The sequence below is a fragment of the Ambystoma mexicanum genome, chromosome 5p (assembly GCF_040938575.1).
Source record: "Ambystoma mexicanum isolate Mex_15411 chromosome 5p, UKY_AmexF1_1, whole genome shotgun sequence".
NCBI lineage: Eukaryota > Metazoa > Chordata > Amphibia > Caudata > Ambystomatidae > Ambystoma > Ambystoma mexicanum.
Genome location: NC_090930.1, coordinates 992,664,552 through 992,685,599, shown reverse-complemented (window position 1 = coordinate 992,685,599; position 21,048 = coordinate 992,664,552). Strand labels below are relative to the sequence as shown.

The following is a 21,048-nucleotide window of genomic DNA, read 5'->3' as shown; positions in this document are numbered from 1 at the left end:
CCCTCCAGTTCAGCGAATTGTGTGCCAGATTCGAAATGGATATAGACACTCTCCCCTTACCTGCCATTATGCCATGGATTGCCCCCAAACCCATTGCAAACCGCCATGAACAATGCACAGAAAGCCACTGATATGGACTAGGACATTACATTGGATTTACCGTGGCTGGCATCGCCTATGGATGGCGGACCTGTGTACAAAAAGGGACAGAGCTTAAGATCTGTGTAATGTGTTTGTCCACTTGTAACAACTTCCCTGGTGTAAGGAAAGCCGGTGGTTGGCCTGGGGATCCAGGTGAGAAAGAGATCCAATGTAGAGGGAAGGTCATGGGTAAAAGGAGGCACAGGAAACAGGAAGGAGGTGGGTGATTTATGTAATGCCAAAGGAGAAGAAGGAGGAGCAAATGGAGGAAGGACGCTGTAGGAGAGCGTGGATGAGAATAGCTGAAGGACTCGACACAATTAGACTTTGGTTGGTGAGAGAAGGTGATATGGTGATTTAAATGTGCATGCAAGGAGTGTGGGTGTTACAGGGAGAGTAGGGAGTTAATGGGAGGTGATTGGAGAAGTGAAAGAAGATTGTATGAGACAGAAGTTGTGGGTGGAGAGTAGTAGTGTGGAAAGGGGTGTAATAGTAGTAGTGTGGAGAGGGGTGTAGTAGTAGTAGTGTGGAGAGGTGTGTAGTAGTAGTGGCATGGAGAGGGATGCAGTAGTGCGGAGAGGGGCGTAGTAGTAGTGGCATGGAGAGGGATGCAGTAGTGTGGAGAGGGGTGTAGTAGTAGTGGCATGGAGAGGGATGCAGTAGTGTGGAGAGGGGTGTAGTAGTAGTGGCATGGAGAGGGATGCAGTAGTGTGGAGAGGGGTGTAGTAGGTTGGACAGGGGTGTAATAGTAGGGAGAGGGTTGCAGCAGTAGTTGTGTGGAGAAGGGTATAGTACTAGTGTGGGGAGGGGAGCAGGAGTGGCTTGGAGAGGGGTGCAATAGTGGCGTAGCGAGGGAAGCAGTAGTGATGCAGAGAGGGGAGCAGTAGTGACATGGAGAGGGGAACAGTAGTTGCATGGTGAGCGGAGTAGCAAGATTGGGGAGTGGCGGTAGGTAGCAAGGAGGGAAACATTGGAAGGAAAGAAGAAGTGCAAGGGAGAGGGGAGAAATGGTGGGTGGAGAAGTAGGGAGGAGAGTAGGAGTAAGCAAGGGAGAGGGACAGAGAGAGGGGGAGAGGAACAACAGGACAGGTAAGGAAAGGACCAAGTGGGACAGAGTGTCTGAAGGCCCCAATCCTGACGTTATACCACTTTGGGGAACTTAGATTAGAGTCCACCTGGACTGTTCCCAGAGGGAGAAACAGGGCAAAGGCTTTTGCCTTTAGGCCATCACCGTCAGGCAGACAGCATCTCAGATAGTAGGGGTTACCGATCTCTGGTGACAAGCCTGGAGTTGAGGGAGGACTGGGTTAGAGATGGAACTGACGGCTCTAGATGAGGGAGAGAGACAGGGAAGGCCCTTAGTGAGCCCTTGGACTAATTTATAAATAACAAACCATGAACTATTTTTGAAAGTCTGTGGGCCTCATTACGACCCTGGCGGAAAGTTACCGCCAGGGCCGTGACTTTACCGCCATGGTGCTAACTACGTTAACACCATGGCGGTAAGGGGATTTACCGCCCCATTCCGACCTTGGCGGGGCGGTAAATCCCCAATCCCCATTTACCCTTCCCCATTCCCATTTTTGCCCCATAGGGCATAATGGGAGTGGGGAAGGCGTTAATTACGCCACCGTAAATTACGGTGGCGTAATTAACACCAAGTTCCCTTACCGCCATGGATTTTTACACCCGCTAAAAGCAGGTGTAAAATCCGCCATGGCGGAAAGGGAACTCGTGATTGGCGGTAAGGGGTCGGCGCAGCTAACGATGGCGCTAACCCCTTACCGCCAGGGTCGTAATGAGGCCCAGTGTGTTCTCGAGGTCATCTGTGACAGCTATCAAATGAACTCTACCCATTGGGCTCGGTCTGTGGCCTTGCCCGGGTTACCAGAAAACCCCCATAGTGGCCTTTGGCCAGATATCTTGGGGCATGGTATTTGGCCAGGCTCCCGGCCACTCCAAGCCACGCAGCGTGGACACGGACAGCAGCATGATCCTACTAGCCCTTCTCCCCCCAGGCATCTGGCCAAGACCACCTGTCATCCAAAGCTACATGGCATGGCGGAATGGCCACTGGACATGGTCTGTGGCATTAACCATTGCTCAGCTCATTGTCCCAGCCCCGAAGGCTTCTGTATTGGCCACTGGGATGGCTTTCTGTCATGCCCCTAACATCACCAAGCCATAGCCAATTGTCACTTTCCAGCGGGCATCCCAGAAGCCTTTGGCCATGCTCTGGGCCCCACCAGCCACCCAAAAATGTGTTTGAAAGTTTAGCAGATTTGCAGTTGGTGAACAAACTTTAAACTGGAATGCAACCGAGTTTGCAAAGCTGACATCATTTGTAATTTTAAGATGTGCATATTTATGGAGGATTGCACTTGAAGACTGTGACACTCAGACCTGCAGCTTTTTCATGGTGCGAGTGGGGGTATTTCAGTAATAATTTGTCCTTCTCCCGAGGGATGATAAACCACAGAACAGGTTATCATGCCCTGTTCTTTCTAGAGAGGAGCGCCTGCTACCTTTTTTGTATTTTGCAAGGAACTTAGGGTTGGGCACCCTAAATTACCCGGGGAACCAGCCGTGGACCCCTTGCTCACTGTGCTCAAAGAAGCTGAAACACGTGTATGGGGTTGCCGTTGGTACTCTTGTTCAAAGGAGGTTTGCCTGGCATTTCTGTGCTGGACTGCCCTTGTGGGCGGGAAAAAGACTGATATGCAAATGGATATTCCTCCTTTGTGAAAAGTACAGTGAGCAAAATGTGATGGCTGCGGACTTTCAAAGTAGGAAAAAACACAGAACGGGTTATCATGCCATGTTTTTTCTAGAGAGGCGTGCCTGCTATCTTTTCTGCATTTTGAACATGTATGTAAATTATCAAACTCCTTCTTCTGGTTAACCACACAACACATTGTTATCGAACTCCTTCTTCTGGTTAACCACACAACACATTCTGGGTTTGCCGAAAGAAGAAGCATAGGTAGCAACCATGCCCCCTTGTGTCGATTAAGAACATTGCTACTGTAAGAGCTTTATTGGGTCGCTCAAGACAATTTCCTTTCAGTCTCCTATTGATTTTAAAGATGTGGATCAAGGACACTAGAAAACACTCCAGAGAAACATTTGTTGAAGTGTGTCTAAATGTTTTTCACTTTGCCCTACATGCAGGCAATATATCGGCCGAACATTTGCCAACCCAACAAATTCTCATAAAATTCTGGCATTTTGTTTAGCTACAGGTAAAAAAAAAAGAAACTACAAATATCTTTCACTTTTAGCACAGGAGTTCCAATGCAAAAGGTGTGTGGTTGTTGCTTACAAAAATCATTATCTTCAAATGCATTCATGAGGATTAATTTTGCAGCAGCGTGGTGTATATCAGCAGATAATATGTAGCGGCCTACTGGTATAAAACCAAAGATGGCAGTGAATGTCATTTGGTACGTTTTTACATGTAGTGGAAAGTTCCAAGATGCTGTTCAGTGAGTTATGTACATTATTGTGCAATCACCTGCTTCAGTTGTCTCTTTCTGTGGTCTCATCATTCTGCAGTAAAAGTGTCTGGATTCTATGTAACACTTTGTGCAGGATTCCTCCAGCTTCAAAGCGCTGCATTGAAAGGTGTTACTATTACCAATGTTAACCTCTCTTTGATGTTGAAGGCAGAGCTGAGGTCTAGTCCTATATTTTTGTTGGTAGCAACTGCCAAATCTGGTCAACCTACGAAAGATGTGTACATTTCTCGTGTGAGACCTCAAGATGGCAATTAACAACCACATCTCCCGAGATCTGAAGACCCTCTTTTTCCTCCAACTACAATACCATGCCCTGCTTGATGATTTCAACTCCTTATTAGAAAAGGGCTTAGACTAAACAAAATCAACAAACACAAGTGACTGATGCAGGTAAACAAATTGATTCACACAGGGTTCTCGGACAAAGAAAGGAAGACGAGTAAAACAGGAACCATTCTCTGGTTCACACAGAAATGGCAAGGTGTTTTAGGGTCTACATGCAAGTGGGAACTCAAAGGGGAGTTTTTATTTTGTTTTTTTTGGAGGTTAAGGGCAAGGCTAAAGGCACGTAAAGTCAAGCATGCAATAAGTCACACATGGTGTATTAAGACAAATACACAGCAAATGGCAAAAGGAATAAAAAACTAAAAGGTTTCACATTTCATGGTGACCCAAAGGGGAAAAGTGACAACGAAAAGGACGAGGCAACTTTTTTTTTAACGAAGGAATAATGCATTGCGAATTTGTTGTTTGCCCACTAATCCCTGCTCATCATGTGAAAAAGCGGAATGTTTTCAAATGGGGCAGCATTTGTTGAATCCCCCTTCAGAAAATAAAAGGGCTAAGACAACCGAATTTCATTGGTACGAATATAAAATAAATAATAATTTTACGTGGTTCCTCTGGCAATTATTATTGCCCTTTTGAACAGGTTTCGTCTGTTCTTTCTAAACTAAATAGTTTAGACAAAGACAATGAAAAGCAAATGACATGACACATGCAGCATAGTCCATCCATAAAATTCACAGATGTACAATTGGTCTGTGAAAACGTCATGCCGGTATCAGTCAAGAGATCCAGGCGAGCACTTTACCTCCTCTTTTTCCATCACAGAAAGTGTAATTCGGATAATCTGGTTCGCAGAGGGTGGTGACGGTAGAAAAGACATTGACTGTCTGTATGAATGCTTTGAAATGAAGAAACAGGCTCTCGATTTCACTTCCTAGATACGAGAGGAGAGAAAATGCATTTGGTAAGATAACACTGTGGATTTTTATCTATCAAGTTGTACTCACATACAGTTTATAAGATTGTTTTATTAAGTGGGTCATTTTATAATATGGGAGCAGAAAACCAATGTATAAAGGAAGGGTGATTTTCCAGACATTTTGCAGATAAAGTGGGAGACGGGAGGGGAAATACCTTTCCGTTTCGAAATCATAAATCCGCCTGCAAAACCTTTCCATTTTACACCAGCATGAGGTTTTCATGTTGGTGTAAAATTAGTGGATTTCTAAGAAATCTGTCTGAAATTAGCATCTGTTCCAGGGACGTCATTTCACCAAAATGCCAGGGGTAGCGGAAGTGGCATCACACAGCCCTTGACCTCCGATGACATCACAAAAAGTGATGTAATTTGTCCCAGCCCCCAAGTGACATCACGGGAAGTGATGGCACACGACCTTCATAACACCAGTGTTTCCAGGCAATCTCATTTCCGCCAGATATAAGAAGCGAGGCACAGAGGGAGGCGAGATGTGTCCACAATCACACATTTGGGGAATGTCATTTTCCAGATTCGACGTGGAGCCTATATGTAAAACATACATAATGCAGTACTTGTAACAGGGTAACCAAAATCTCTAAAGAAGGCTACAGCTAGTGCATGAAACATCTATAGATCAATGGACGCAAAAGTGCTCGTTATCTGTGGTATTGATTTGCTTAACCAGCCAAAAAAGCATTGACCTGGGGAGGCGTTCACTCTCTGTTTACCCAGGAGCAAAACACTGCACGAACAAGGCCTGAAAATTAAATCGCTGACCAGGATTTAGTATCAACAAAATTCCCTGGTTATAAATGTATCTATGAGTCAGCTACCACTACGATAGACGAGACCTATTGTGCAGCTGTAAGCTGAGGTCCTCTGTCTCTGTGCGCATTTGTCTTTAAGTTATGTGACAAGAAACCCCATGTTGTCCCCCACAACCCAGAGCCGAACATAACATCTTAATGTCCAAGGCTTTGATACATGACTCTTCTTCAATCTTTTTTAATTGGGTAAGGTGTAGGGGGGGTACTGCCCTCAAGAGTGGGGCTCACTGCATCGACGATTTTCAGAGCTCTATGTGCAAGGTGTGTTATTCAATTACCCCCCCCCCCAGAATCGGCCTGTGAATGTAGCTTCCACAAAGCCCTTTCCAAGTAGGAATTTTAGTGGGGGGGTCACTCCATGGCTCTCTCAATTCTGAGACTCCATGTCCAGCAGGGTCCGGGTCAAGATTGTGGCCCCTCTCAACCCCCAAGCTCCTTAACAAAACTTGGCCCTGACTACCACGTGAGCGCATTATCTAAGAGGATTATGCCACTGCAGGGGCATGCACTACTCCAAGTGAAAGAAGTAAATGTGTTTTTTAAGCAAAGCTTAAATGTTTCACTTAGCATAGAATGAAGGGGGCGCTGCCTGGTCCCAAAATGTACCAGCCAGCAGTGGTGGCTGGTGATTTGTTTTGTTGGAGCGTGTAAATATTTGCCACAAATATGCGATTTTGACCGTGCGTAGCAAGGGGGCCTGAACTAACGAAAACAGGTCTGGGGGGATAATTCTTCCCTATCCGATGAGAAAATGTTTTGAATAACAGGTTAAAATGGTGCATTACACGGCACACATTCTGTGAAAATGTGGTTAGAAAGCCAGACAGTTTGCAATCGGTTTTGTAGGGTGTAGGGCAACTCATTTAAAAAAAGTACAATAGATGCAAGTCGCCAAAAGTGCACAAGCGCATTTCTCAATGCATTCTCATTACGGTATATGCCAGTATAAAAGAAAATGTCATGCTGGCTGTACCCATACATTTCCATGCTGGCTCCACCAACATATGCTAGTATTCCCATATATGAACATACTCATGTTCACTTTGAGATGTTTTTTATAGTATCATTACTGCCACTAGGCACAAAGCTGGCTCTGCAATATATGCCAGCATTCCTATGTAGGAAAATGCTCCTGTTGGTTTGGCCACTAAAATTGACATGTCACAATAAGAAAACATGTCCAAACTGGTTCCAATATAAGCTAGTCTAAACCCATAAGAACACTTGCTTCATCATAGATGCTCAGTTAATAAAACGCCATGCTACAGTAAGAAATATACAGGCCGCTATACGAAAGTGTCAGTGTAGCGAGGTAATGCTACTTATCATGCTTGCTTTATCAAAGATGACGAGTACTAAATGTCATGCAACAATAAGCAATGGCTAGACTGGCTGTACCAATATGCCAGTCTAGCCAGGTAATGACACACATGAACTTGGCTTTTCCAGAAAATACAGTAAAACATGCATAGTCAAAAAAGGATTTGTCAAATATGCTGTAGTGATCCACAGTCTACAACACAACAAACAGGCACTAGATTTAAAAATCTGAGTGGAAAACACTTTCATTCCTCCGTTATATCCAATCGCTTCTTCACACACATGAACGGACAATGGAGCACGCTCACGTGCATGTTATTTTAAAGTAAAGCAAAAAAGTGCGTGCTAACCACTACCACTGTCCCTCAACAGAAGCACACCGTGACCCTGTCAGGAGGTGCTGTCCCTAGGTTGATTGTGATGCGCCACCTATCTGTCTAAAAGGGAAAGAGGGAGAAAGCTATCCCTACTATCAATGTAGCACCATAAATGAGCTCAGTTATTAAAAATCCAGAGGGAGCGACCCATAACAGGTGAACATGAGTAACCCTGTCTTGTGTATGTTCACAGGATAAACATTGCCTGGGGGAATTTCAGATAACTTTATTAACCAGCTAGGCAACATGTTCTAAGAGCATATATACTGGTCACTCCTGGATATTAAGAAGAGGTCCCAAGTGGGGGATCAACATAAAATGCACACAAGTGACCTGTTACCATGAACATGTGTAAGCTAATTGAAAGACATGTATCCTAGCATGACTCAAGGATATCATCAAAGTAACATTAGGTTGACCGGTTTCGATGACTGCGATTACTGGGGTCATCTTCTTCAGGACCTGGTCATTCAAACTACGGTATTACTCTTTTAAAATCTACAGATCCGGATTAGGAAAACACTCCTATTTCCTATGGAAAGGGGAGACAAACAATCAAACCCATGGGCTTTAACAACGTTCCAAGGTAAGTCAGAGGGGCCCTTCTTCACAGTTAACATCCCTCTGCATAGTGGATTGATCACAGAATCTATTTGAAAAGTGCTCTATCCACTTGTCTTCTTCTATCCAATTTATCTAGGTTACCTCCTGGTTTTTCCCAATTTCATTTATACATTCCCAGAAAGATTTTGTCTTTGCCTGACTTAGGACTCTTAACATACTAGCGCTGTCATTACTATCCATATTGGCTTGCTGCTGGATAAGCCAACTCTTACAGTGTTGCTTACATATTTGAATTGTAGCGAAGGAGCCAAGTGCCCCCACCTCTAGCACCGCTCCCATGTTGCTTATATGTTGGGAACCAGAGTGCGAAATACGTGCAGTTCCAGTGAAGATACCAATACCAAGGAGAATCCTGGAAGCAAGGTTCCCCCTGAGAAAACCATACCTGCATACATGACAATATGATGGCCATTTGAATGAAATCCCAGAAGAAGAGGCAAAGGTGGGAAAAAGGGAAGATTGGTGACATCACACGAAGCAGGGCTGACCTACCCAGAAGAGATGAAGAGGCAAGAGAACATGAACATTCTATAGGTGTTAAGAAAGTGTCGAAGTTAAGCAACATTTCGAGATCGAGATGAAGATGTTTTTGCTACAGAAACGATGAAGATGTAAAGTCCTTTTACACGTGTACAGATGTAAGAAACGCAACCAGACAAAGTATTCTTAAGGCTAGCTATATAGTGAATAGATTGCGGCATGCGCTAAATATATATGTATAGGAGTGAATGAACTATGGACGATTCCACTACGCATTTTAGCAGAGCTGGACCTAGAAAGGCTTTTCCAGTGTGTCGCAGTTGAAATGCAATTGAATTACAGAGGTGAATCAAAGAAAGGCGAGGCTGGACCAGCACCAAGACGCCAAGGCCATTCTGGGCCTGAAGGATCAGATAGTGGTTACAAGTGTGTGAAAAGAAGAAACTCCTGTTAAGAAGACGGGCACAAGAACAATGAAGACGTCAGAGGTTCATTGAATAAGAGTATTTTAAATACAGCAGAACTCTAAAACATGGTCTTCATTCACGTGGATGAATGAAAATAGATAATCATGATGTGCTACGCCAACTCCAGGAGACAGAGTATGCTATGCTCCCTCTCATTCCCAGGCACGAAGGACAAACTTAAGGCCAATCTTCAAAGGGCTAATTGACTGGTAGACAGCAGAGTGATTATGGATAGTAGGCTGATTGTTGGGAAGCTATGGTCAAGACCAGCCCACCAGCACCTGGATGCCAACCTGCATGCTGCTGGCGTATGTGGAAATGTACTGACGAATACAAGGGTGCCAACCAATTATAGAGGGCCACGTAGTAAAGAGCCCTATAGTTTGTGTAACCAATGGGACGTTGTGTATTTGATGACGTTCGTAGTGACCTGAACTAGAGGAGGGCTTAGTTGTCCCACCTGATGTTAGAGACCCAATCACTTCCTGACAAGTATGAAACGTATACCTAGATATTCCCTGTAATCCTATCACTTTCTCAAGTAAGTTTCTGTAGTTTACCACGTAGGATGACGTTAGTAATGATGAGTTTTTACAATATAACCTGCTTTTCTATGAAACTTGCTGAGCGAGAAGATCGAGAGAATTGTCGATGTTCGTTGTAACTCCCTGTTTTAGACAAGTGCAAATAAAACAGATTTGATTTGCCAACTTCCTGAGTTAGTTTGATTATTGATGTTTGAGTATCTTCTGCATCCCCATCCATCTCAAAGTATTGCTACCTCGTCTTAAAGGGATGGCTCAATAACCCCAGTTCACGTGGTAGCAGAGAGGACGGTAAAAATCCATCGACTAGTAAGCTTTAGGGTCCCGGAAATATCAGACGTCATCCTCCATTTAGCTGAAAGGACGTTTAGATCCCTGTAGATAGCAGCAGTTTAATTTAAAAATCTTGCAAGTGCAGGTGGGATGGGTCCCTCGGTTTCAAACTGAATCCCTTCCTGATTTCTACAGGAAGCTGAGTGGACTGAAGGCTGAAGAGGCTGGTTGAGGCGGCGACGATCCAGAGAGTCCGAAGTCGAAAACGTGAATGGTGGGTGGACTGAGTGAGGTGGCAAAATACAAATGGTTGTTGAAGTAGAGGAAGGTGATAAGGGGAAATAAGTAACAGAGGGCTGGTTGGGGAAAAGAACTCAAGACGATGAGTGTCGAGTTATTGAGTAAATGACTCAAGACGAGAAGCGTCAAGCAATTATGATACATAGATAAAGGAAGATCTATATGATAAGCCTGAAACCTACATCAGTGGATGTTTAGAAGGAGCTGTTTCAGAATCCCAAGGTGGGTGATGTAGAGTACGAACAGATTGTTCTGTTAAAGGGAACAGCTCACACTGCAGAGGAGTAATTTTAGGGGCAGGAACAGTCACAAGGAGGGTGAACTGAGAGATATATGTGGGCCGACCAAGTCTGTCAGTATTGTCTGTTTGTTTATATGTTGTAAAATATGTATGTAGTGAAGAAATAGTGAAAATTGAAGGAATGGGAAAGAAAGCACAGAGATTTGAAATTTAATTATTTATTTATTTAGTTGACTGATGGTGTTTTAGTGAATAAAATCGATTGAAATAGAACGTGATATAAAAGGCTTGGAGCTGCGACGATTGGTGCACGCTCATATTGTATTATTTTTCTGAAAAGTATTTATAAAAGTGTAAACAAAACAGTGAGTATTGGCAGTCAAGTGTGACTAGTTAAAATGGAGGATATCACCCCGCTTATACATCTGTGCAATCAGTTGCCAAAATATGCACCCAATCTTAAGCAGTACAGTGCTGAATGGATTAAGGGCACAGCAGATAAGATGTTCATACCATGGGCACAAGGGGGATCACTAGCAAAAGCAGTTTTGCAACACATGACAACATACTTGCACGCAGCATACAAGGGAAAAAAGTTAGAAAAGAGGCTAGCAAGCTTAGAGCTCTCGAAAACGTACCAGGAGGAAAGGGAAGACCCACCTCCTGAATACTGGATGCTTAACCAGTGCAAAGAGGGGGGAGGAGCCTTTTGCTCCCCCCGCCACGCCTGAAGTAAATGAGATAATACGAAGGATGACAGAGTGTACCCATTGAGAGAGTTTAAGGCGGCAATAGGGTACAGCAACCCAGCATATGAGTTGCCTGCGCATAGCAGCGGCGAAGGTCCAGAAAAGACTCCACAAAGAGATGCGATTCCGAATGTCTCACAGGACAAGGAGAGACGTGATCGGTCAAGAACATCCTTAGAGATAGACAGGGAGATAAAGAGATGGAAAAGAGAGAAAGGTAAGGCTGATGAGGTAGCGCTCATACAGAACAAATGGATGGGCTGTCAGATTTTGCTCAAACTTGATGGAAAGAGCATTCAGGAAGTAAAATAAAAAGGAAGATCAGAATGAACAAGATAAAAAAGACAGGGAATGATTGTAAGAAGATGAGGCCAAAAGAAAGAATAGACAAAGACGGGAACAGCTGTATCAAGATGAGCAGCTGAAAAAGCAAGAAAGAGCAGAGGAGCAAAGGAAATATGTTAACAGGAAGAGCAATCAAAGAACAGGATACGCTGGAAAGAAAGACAGAGGAAGAGGAAGAACAGAAATGAAGATATAAAAGAATGCAAAGGCGAAGGGATTAAGAAATATGTAGAGCAAACTAGAGGAGAGAGGTGATAAAACAGGAAGAGGAAAGAGTAAGAGAGGAAGCAAGGACATGAAGAGAGCTTGACGAAGAGATAGAACTCAAAAGGAGGCAAAGGGCACGCGACATTGATCTCATAGAGAAAGAGTTAACGGAACCGAATCCAGTAGTAGCACGGAAGACATCGAATGATTCTTCCTGACACATGAATCAATGACAAGTACATCCAGAGCAAATCTAGAAGACAATTTTGACATAAGAAGCATTGGGGACAAAATCCATTAGGTCTATCATGAGATGAGGACCAAAAAAGAATCAAAAGGAAAGGGAAAACATTATTGATTTGAAAATACACAGTCTCAAGGCAAGGAGGGAAGTTTGTATAATCTTGAACAGAGAGCTTTGTCTTTGGGCAGGCTAACTTCGAACAGAGATGAGAAAGAGGGAAGTCACACGAGTTGGGTACAGTATATGTCAGATGAGGACAGAGAAACCTTCTGTGGAGAGGAGGGAGCTAATGCATGTAGCCTTGAGGGGTATTCTCCGACGGACAGAGAAGTAAGATGGTCAGGCTTGGACCTACCCAAGTCATGGACGTCAGAGTCTTTGACATGGGCAGGTCGACCCAAAGGGCGGGCCCATAGTGAGAGGGGGGACTCACCACTTTACATGAGTAGGATAAGGTCACTACTGGGAAGAAGACGGTGCATAACCATTTTCCCTGCTATGGACAGGCAGACGATGGGGGATGAATGTGATTTTGGGATCTCACAGTTTCTTTTGTTAGAAAAAGGAGGGGCCAGGCCACAGCATATACCTTGGCCAAAGAGGGATAAGGATAATTTAAGGTGTAAACTCCCTAGTTTGACTTCTGGTGCTGGGAAATGGATACATGAATTAGAAAAAATGACATAAGGAAACACGTTATCCATAGGAGAAATTAAAGGTCTTCTAGCCGCTATCCTTGTGTAGAGAGCTGATGATATTTGGTAGAGAGCTGGATACGCAAGTGTGACTGCGCAGAACACTGCTCATGATGGGGTGCTCTTTAATAATTGTAGAGCGGCAGTTTGGAAAGCGTTTAGAGTTCCATATCCAGATATGTAAGATATGGGAGCTATAATGGCACGAAAGAAGCAGGAAGGGGACGATCCTCTTGTTTACATTCAGAATTTTCAGGAGGAATGGAGTTTGGAAACACAGGAACATGGGGGAAATCAATACCTGTATTTTTTCATATATTATGTCATGGGCTGCCAGATCAAGTGCAAAGAAAGCTCAAGAAATTGGTGGGTATGGAGGCAACACCGTGGTCAGAAATACAGCTGACCATTGCACATTATTGCCGATTGTTGCAAGAGAAACATTGAAGGAAAGATGACATTAGGAAAGTTGAAGAAGCAAAGTTAGTGCAAAAGAAATTGTCAAAATACGCCATAAAAGAGGCGATGTTGACTAGTGGAGAAGTGTCAGGTTCGCAGCAAGCAGTAGACATGCCACAAGTGAATAACTAAAGGGAGTTTGACCAAGGTAATAATGGATTCGTACCAAGGGGTAGGGGAGGTTTCCGAGGTAGAGGCTTCCAGAATAATCAGGGAAATTTCCAGAAAAAACAAGATGAGTTTCAAGATATGCAGAATGACAATCAGGGTTTACAGGGAGGGTAAATTAGGAGACTCTCTCTTGCATGTTGGACATGTGGAATGATAGGACACTTAGCACGCACATGTTGGAGGAAAGGGTTTGTGCAGAATGGGCAGTTCTCAAAAAGGGGGACTGCTTATCCACTGCATATAGCCAACAAAGTAGGGACGAGGTTGCTCAAAATCAGACAGTGCAGCAAGCACAAGCGCCGAGAATGCACCAGGCTTTGCAACGACAGCAAGCACCATCGTATCCGCCGCAAGGGCAGTCAAAGGACATATCCATGCAGATAATGCAGGGCCCAAACACGGGGCAGTTACTGACTCCTAGGATGGGGGTGTTACCGTTGAGGGACGGAATCCTTTCACGGGCATGGGAATAAGCATGTACCCACAATAGGACAGCTCACTGTGTGACTTGATATGTTTAGTGCTATCTGTGACTCCCAATCCTCAAGAGGAACTGAGGGTTGACGTCACTATAGGAGGCAAATCTTTTTCTTTTTTGGTAGGCACAGGTGCAACACGCTCATGTATACGGGAGAGGAAATTTACGTTATCGAGAAATGCCATGAATGCTCAAGATTTCACAGGAGCTACAAGTAGAGTTACTTTTACTGAAAGATTGCCAGTCTCTATAGGAGAATGTGATATATCTGTACCATTATTATATTCAGGCCAGACACCAGTTAATATACTGGGCTGAGATTTAATGACAAAGTTGTATATGACGATTTCATTTACTGATGAAGGTATAGTGTGTTCAATGCCAGGAATGCATTATTTAAACGTGAGTGAATTTATCATGGCATTTAGAGGGTGAATGGCCATATGAGGGGTAGCGTTAGAACCTGAGGTCTTTCACTATGGGGTATGCATTTTGTTAACATGGCAACCTGGTTTAGTGGGCAAGACTGTGAGAATATCTGATGAATTTATGTTCAGACTGAGAATACCTATGGACGAATAGGGGGGGCGAGTCTTTCCCTTAGAATTGCAAGTAGCTACAGCGTGAGGAGAGTTAGCTATGCTTGAAGGAGTTGATATTGATGGCAGGACATGGAGTACAGTGATTGCCATTGGAGAGGGTTACAGGTTGACTGACGTCACTGACAAGGATATGTTTAGAGACCACCCGCCAGTTTACAAAGTAGTATTTGAAGTATCACTTATTAGATTGAGACAATAAGATGCAAAGTTCCCCAGAAAATGATGATAGCACAGCAGTGTCCCGCATTTTTTGATGAAGACATGGCGAAAGGGCCAGTTTCATTATGGACTACATGCCCTTATGACATAGGCATATTAAAGGGGGTTGGAGAAGTTAAGATTAAATTGAAGCCAGGGGCAATTTTGCCTCGAGCATGTCAGTATCCCATGTCTCGAGAGGCAGCCAAGGGTATTTTTAAGACAATATCCTCCATGATGGATCAAGGCATTTTAGTGACGTCAGAGTCACCATGCAGTACCCCAGTGTACCCTGTGAAATAATCAAGGGGGGGTCATGGCGTTTAGTGTAAGTCATGCGCCCTATTACTCAGATTGTAGAGTTCTCTCTAGTTCCTAATCCAGCGACGATTTTATGTAGCATCCCTGTTGAGGCGCGATATTTCACTGTGATTGACTTGAAAAATGATTTTTTCTCAATCCCATTGCATAAAGATTCTCAAGATCTGACGTCATTTACGTTCAGACAGACTAAGTTAAAAAGCACAAGATTAGCCCAGGGGTACTGTGAGTCCCCATTGATTTTCAATAGAGTCCTGCAGATGGACTTGAGCAATATTGATTTGCAAAGTGTTGTGTTGCAATACGTGGATGACATTTTAGTCTGTAGCACATCAGAAGAAGAGTGCAGATGAGACTCAGTTCAGCTTAGAAAGAATACAAGATAGACAAAGAGAAATATAGCGCAGTTAATTTTGCATGAAGGAAAGAAAATTACACCTGAAAGGGCTGAGGCTATTTTGAATACAGCAAAGCCACACACGATAAAGCACATGAAAAGGTTTTTGGGACTATGCAATTATGTTAGAGCATGGGTATTCCATTATAGTTCATATATAAGATCCTTGTTACAGGCTCTGAAAAAGGCACAGGCAACGCAGGAAAGGATTGCCAGGACTGAGGAAATGGAGGAAGGGTTTGAAAAAGTTGAAAAAGGCAATTTGCACAGCTCCAGTGTTAGGGATTCCCAATTAGGCTGAGGAATTATTTTTGTTTTCGTACACGAATGGCACAGTCATGACAGAAGTCCTTACGTGAAGAGCCATGTTGGGGTATAAGCCTCTAGCATATTACAGTGGGATTTTGGTCCCAGTAATGAGGGGTCATTTCCCTTGTGAACAATCTTTGGCAGCCGCTGCTTTCGCCATAGAGAAAGCGGCCAGCAAAGTGATGGGGTGTTCCATGATGTTATTTGTCGAGCATGCTTTATTTTTTATTTTGGATAAATCCAAAGTACTTTGACATCTCAAAGGGCTTATGCCTATGAGGTGGTCATATCGAATCCAGCGATAAAAATAGTCAGATGCAAAGTAGTGAACCCTGCCATGTTTATAGCAGAACCACTGGCAGAAGACGAGCATGCACATGGTTGCTCATATTATGAGGAATTTTATGATGAGATCCCGAGGGTGAAGGAAAATGCTTTAGCAGCTGGGGAAATTCTCTTTATTGACATTTCTTCTAAAATTAATCAAAATTATGGGCAGAGATATACAGGTGCCGCTGTGGTAAAAAACAGGGCTAACGGGGAGTTCGAAGTATTGATAAGTGCAGGACTACCGTCTCACTTTTCAGCACAGGTTGCAGAATTAGTGGCACTGATTGTCAAGCTCTAGAAACACAGAGTCCAGGAAGTAACGGTGTACATTGACTCTGCCTATGTGACGTCGACAGTACATGCAGGAATAGCATGTTGAATAAGGAGGGGCTACCTCTGAACGGGCGGCACTCCAGTGCAACACGCTGCATTATTGGACAGGCTTATTAGAGCACTACAGCTCCCAGTAAGAATCACGGTCATCAAGTGCGCAGCGCACACTAAAGGAGCAGACTTTATTTTGTGCGGAAACCAAGCCGTAGATGAAGAAGCAAAATGAGTTGCATATTCAGTGGAAATAATGAGCTTTGACATGCCTTATGTAAAAGAATGAATGGTGGTGATGATGAGTGTGAACGAAAGTTTTAATAACTTTTTAAAAACCCAATTGATGGAAGTTCAAAGGGAAGCACCACAGGATGAGAAAGATCTGAGGACACGGAGGGGGTGTTCTTTAACCCCTTCTGAGGCATTGTGGTGACAGGAAAGTACTGGTAAACCAGTGATGCTTGTAGCCTTTTTAAGGGTGGCGTTGGGGCAGCTGCACTACCCTGCGCATGCCACTAGAGAAAGCCTTGCAGCCACTATTGTGGAGGACTGGTTTGTACCGAACCTGCTAGAACACGTTGCATTTTATGTACTAAATTGCACAGTATGTCAAAGGTTTACTGCTGGGCACATGCTGCGAACAGCATGTCGATATGCTGTAGACTTGTAATGGATATAGATATATAATAGTTGTAGTATGCCCATTTTCAAGGTGGTTTGAAGCAGGCCCTTGCACACACCCTGACATCACTTACACTGTGAAATCTTTAGTACAAGAAGTATTTCCCAGATGGGGAATAGGTGAAGTATTAAAATCAGATTATGGCCCACATTTTGTAAATGAAGTATTCGAGCAAATTAGCTTGTTGCTTAGTATAAAGCATAAGTTCTCTTCAGCTTATCACCCGCAACCCAATGGGATATGCGAGAGACTCAATGGCTTGCTTGAGGAAAGGATAGCTAAACTGAAGCTTACATTGAACAAAGGATGGTTACATTGCCTGCCTCTTGCATTACATGCGTTGTGGAATCAGCCAGGCTCTGACCACCATCTTACGCCCCATGAGAAAGTGACAGGGAGGCAAATGAGGTCTCCCCTCACTACTCCATTGAGAACTAGAGTGATGTCCAGACAACAGCATAATTGTTAGGAAATGAGTTACATGCCTACTTAACATTTATGAATAGAAGTGTCTCCGTCATTTCGGACCAGCTCAAACGGATGGGGTGCCGGTCTCAGAACACAGATGAAGACCATATAGCAACCGCATCAAAATAACTTTCATTGCCACAAGTTTTTCCCAGAGATCGAGTTCTGATCCGGAACTTTGACCGCAAATGGGATCAGCCTAGGTTTAACAGCCCTCTCATCATGGAGGATGTCACTCCATCAGCAGTCAAGGTGTTAGGAAGACGTGCTTGGATATTGCTGGGAGACGTGAAGATCTACATCGGCAAGACCATTGCACCCCCACCCCAGTCAGAAGCAAGCATCGGAAAAGCAGATCTGCACGTGCAGACTAGATCGATGACGAGGAGGAAGGACACAGAGACTGTCCAATAGACAGATAAAGAGTACATTGGACTCTGGTTCTTCCGAGACACTCTTTGTAGCTGCTAAACAGATAGTAAAAGATAAAGCTATTGTTCTTGAACCACAGGAGCCTGCTAACTTTAGACTGAGACATACTGAAGTCTTGAAAACAAAAGGCAATGCCAGACCTAGAGTTCATCTTTGATGATTTGAAGATGGAGCAGTTCCCGGATTCCTTTCTCACCAAGTTTCTTTTTGGAGGCACCCATGGTAGTGCCTGATGACCATGTTCACCAGATCATTCTTACTGTTTTTCTCTTGATTCTTCGTGAATACCCTGCACTTGTGGGGAGAACTGTTAGCGTTCATCTGTTACTGCAAGATCCTAAAAATGGTCCAATCATGAGGAGATTGCTTGCAGCCATAATAGAACAAGTTCTCAAGCTTCCTGAGTACTGTTTGGAAAACACAAATGCCCCTATCTCAGTACAACACTAATAGACTAGTTGGAATGGTCTTTTATTTCCCTATTGAAGAACGCACTCATCTTGTTGGCAGACAAACTGATTTTCGTACTTTCCTGAGAGATCCTAGGAACCTAGTGGCGATCAATCAATTGCTATGTGACATCATAGAGTGAGTACATTTATTTTCTGAGTGAACACTGGGAACATCCTGAATGAGGCTTTCGAGAGAAGACATTCAGAACGTATTGTCCTTGGTCTTCTATTATTTACTGGAAACACATCCTCATTTTGTTTGGTAAAAGGAAGACTCCTTTGTGTTCTTCAGGAATCCTGTTAATCATCCTGCAACCAGCCAGCTGCTTATGGCGCTTGTGGAGCAGATCCAGCTACTACCAGAGTATTTTATGGTGTTGCCCGAATAAAGTTTGATTTTGTCTTCCTTAAAAAAGATTGAGAATGGGCAACATAGACAGTAATAACAAAGTGGCCAACAACGAGAGACCACCACGCAGAGCAAGAAGCTATTGCTTCGTGAAGTGGGCCTACTGATACATTATTTACACATGTATCCTATTCATTGTTATTCTTCTCTCACTCAAAGTATGCACTGTTTATTATGTAGATCCAAATAAAGCAAGGATCCCTGTGTATCTTTCTATGCAGCAGGAGGGTACAGAAGTGGCAAGTTTAAGACCACTGAAACCTTATATAATTGTCACTACACCAGAGGTATATTTAAAGACACCTAGTCCAGTAATAGATACATCTGGGCTTCCTTTTGTGGGGGGGGGTCAGCTTTAGAAGTTATTCTGGACTCTATGTTACCTTCATATTATGTTAATAGGAGGAGGCTTTTGGAGCTTTCTCCTAAACAAATAGCACATGTAAAGACACCAAGTTCACTGACAAATGTTCCTATGATTCCCTTAGTGAGGAGAAATAATGATGATGTACTTCATGAGATGATTAAAAAAGCTCATGAGACAAGAGGGAGACCGAAGAGAAGTACAAGGGAGGATGATCATGAACTGAATGATTACCTGGATAGTACAGCACATTTGGGAAACAAAATGTGGTATCAGCACATGAAAGAAGTGGGAAGGAGGGCCTCAAAAGAAGAATGCTATGTATGTGCACTCTGGCCTTATAGTATGGGGAAGTCTAAGATTTTAATAGCTATTGAAATAGATGTCCAGACAGCACATTGTCTATCTCACATTGCACTCTGTCGAAACAAGAGGTCAGTTAATGGGCCGAACAGCCTACCTAAAATGGTCAACCGAATGGACGGATCCAGAGGAAGACGACTATGTTCCAGACACAAAGACACGATTAAGCGCTCACACTAAAAATCACTTTATAAGATATGAACAGCCTCGAGTGAAAGGAGCTGGAATCAGATGGGAAGTAAACAGAAAACTTGAGAGTCCAGGAAAAACTACAGAAGACGTTCGAGGATGGAAGAATAGAGGCCAGATGCAGATTTGGGGAATAGTAGTTTCACCAGATGGATGGGAGGAAGGTGTGGTAATCTGCAGAGCTTGGGTAGTCATTGGTTTCTACAAACCAACCATTGACATTGTGCAGAATGGATGCAAACCTTTATGGCCGAGACTTGCTAAACTATTAACTTTGGTCGAAGACCAAGGTGGGCCTTTACAGATAGTGCCTCTGGAAAGTGCAAAACTGTTTCAGAAACAATGGCACCAGAAAAGATGGAGAGAATCAGAATTGTGGTAGAATCTTTGATGTACCAGGAGTGAGCATTGGAATAATAGTGGTAATGGATCACTACTGGGCTTGTGAATGCAGAGCTTACATGAAGCTGCCCAAGGATTGGGGAGGACGGTGTTCTATAGTGAATGTTCATGTTCCAGCATTGGTGATTCCTAAAAGTGATCTGAACATTGGTGACTTTCCAAAAGCAGGTGCTCACCTGAGGAAGAAGAGATATGTGGAGATGATAAATTGAATGAAGAGAGAGAACTGTTAATCAGCTAAGTCAATAGAAGCTTTTGACCCCATTCCATATGAGTACAGATTATTCAGTCAGACTTCATCGATATTCACGATAATCTTCATGCCGAGGATCCAGACAGCAGCTAATACTAAGTGGTTACAAATAACCAGATGGGAGTTGTTTCAGACAATCAACACAACTATCAAGGGATTCAATGCTATCAGCGAAGAGCTGAGAGCCATACGACTGAGGACTCTTCAGAACAGATACGTTATGGACATGATCCCAGCCATGGATGGAGATGTTTGTGCCAAAATTGGAGAATCATGTTGCACGTTCATATCATCTCATGATGACGAAAATGGCACCTTGACGGAGGCCGTAGAGATGCTGATGAAGATACACGTCCAAATGGTAGATGAAGTGGAAGACATTGCTGATGATAGTTGGTTTGGATCACTCTTTTCATGCGTTCCACAATGGATGGCAGATATGTTTAAGTTCCTGGGAGCCCTGATAGTTATGCTTTTGCTCGGATTCTGTGTAATCAGACTATCTCACAATGTAAGAAGACTGCAAAGAAAGCAATAGGAATGAAGATCATAATTGATGTCGATTCAGGATGGAAAACTAAAGAGCTAACAGATGAAGAAATCACAAACTATGTGAAGGCCAGCATCCATGCACCTGAGGGAATGAAGTTCCTGTACCCAAAGAATCACAAGAAATATGTGGGGAAGTGGATCTACTGCTGTGCAAGTGGACAGTGCATGCTTATGTCTTGGAAAAAGTATGAGCATATGAAATCAGCTGGATGCCTAAAAGGAGTGATAGAAATATGGGTTCCAAAGAAGCATTTCTTCAGACAAGGATGT

At 43.5% G+C, this 21,048-nt stretch overlaps 1 protein-coding gene across 2 annotated transcripts in view; it reads right to left on the bottom strand.

Annotated features, from left to right (window-relative positions):
• LY86 (lymphocyte antigen 86) overlaps positions 1-21,048 on the bottom strand; it is a 402,958-nt gene that overhangs the window by 44,500 nt on the left and 337,410 nt on the right. For both annotated transcript variants that reach the window (XM_069613465.1, XM_069613464.1), the window contains exon 3: positions 4,753-4,881. In XM_069613465.1, the coding sequence (XP_069469566.1) occupies positions 4,753-4,881 (129 nt within the window). The remainder of the gene's footprint in view (positions 1-4,752; positions 4,882-21,048) is intronic.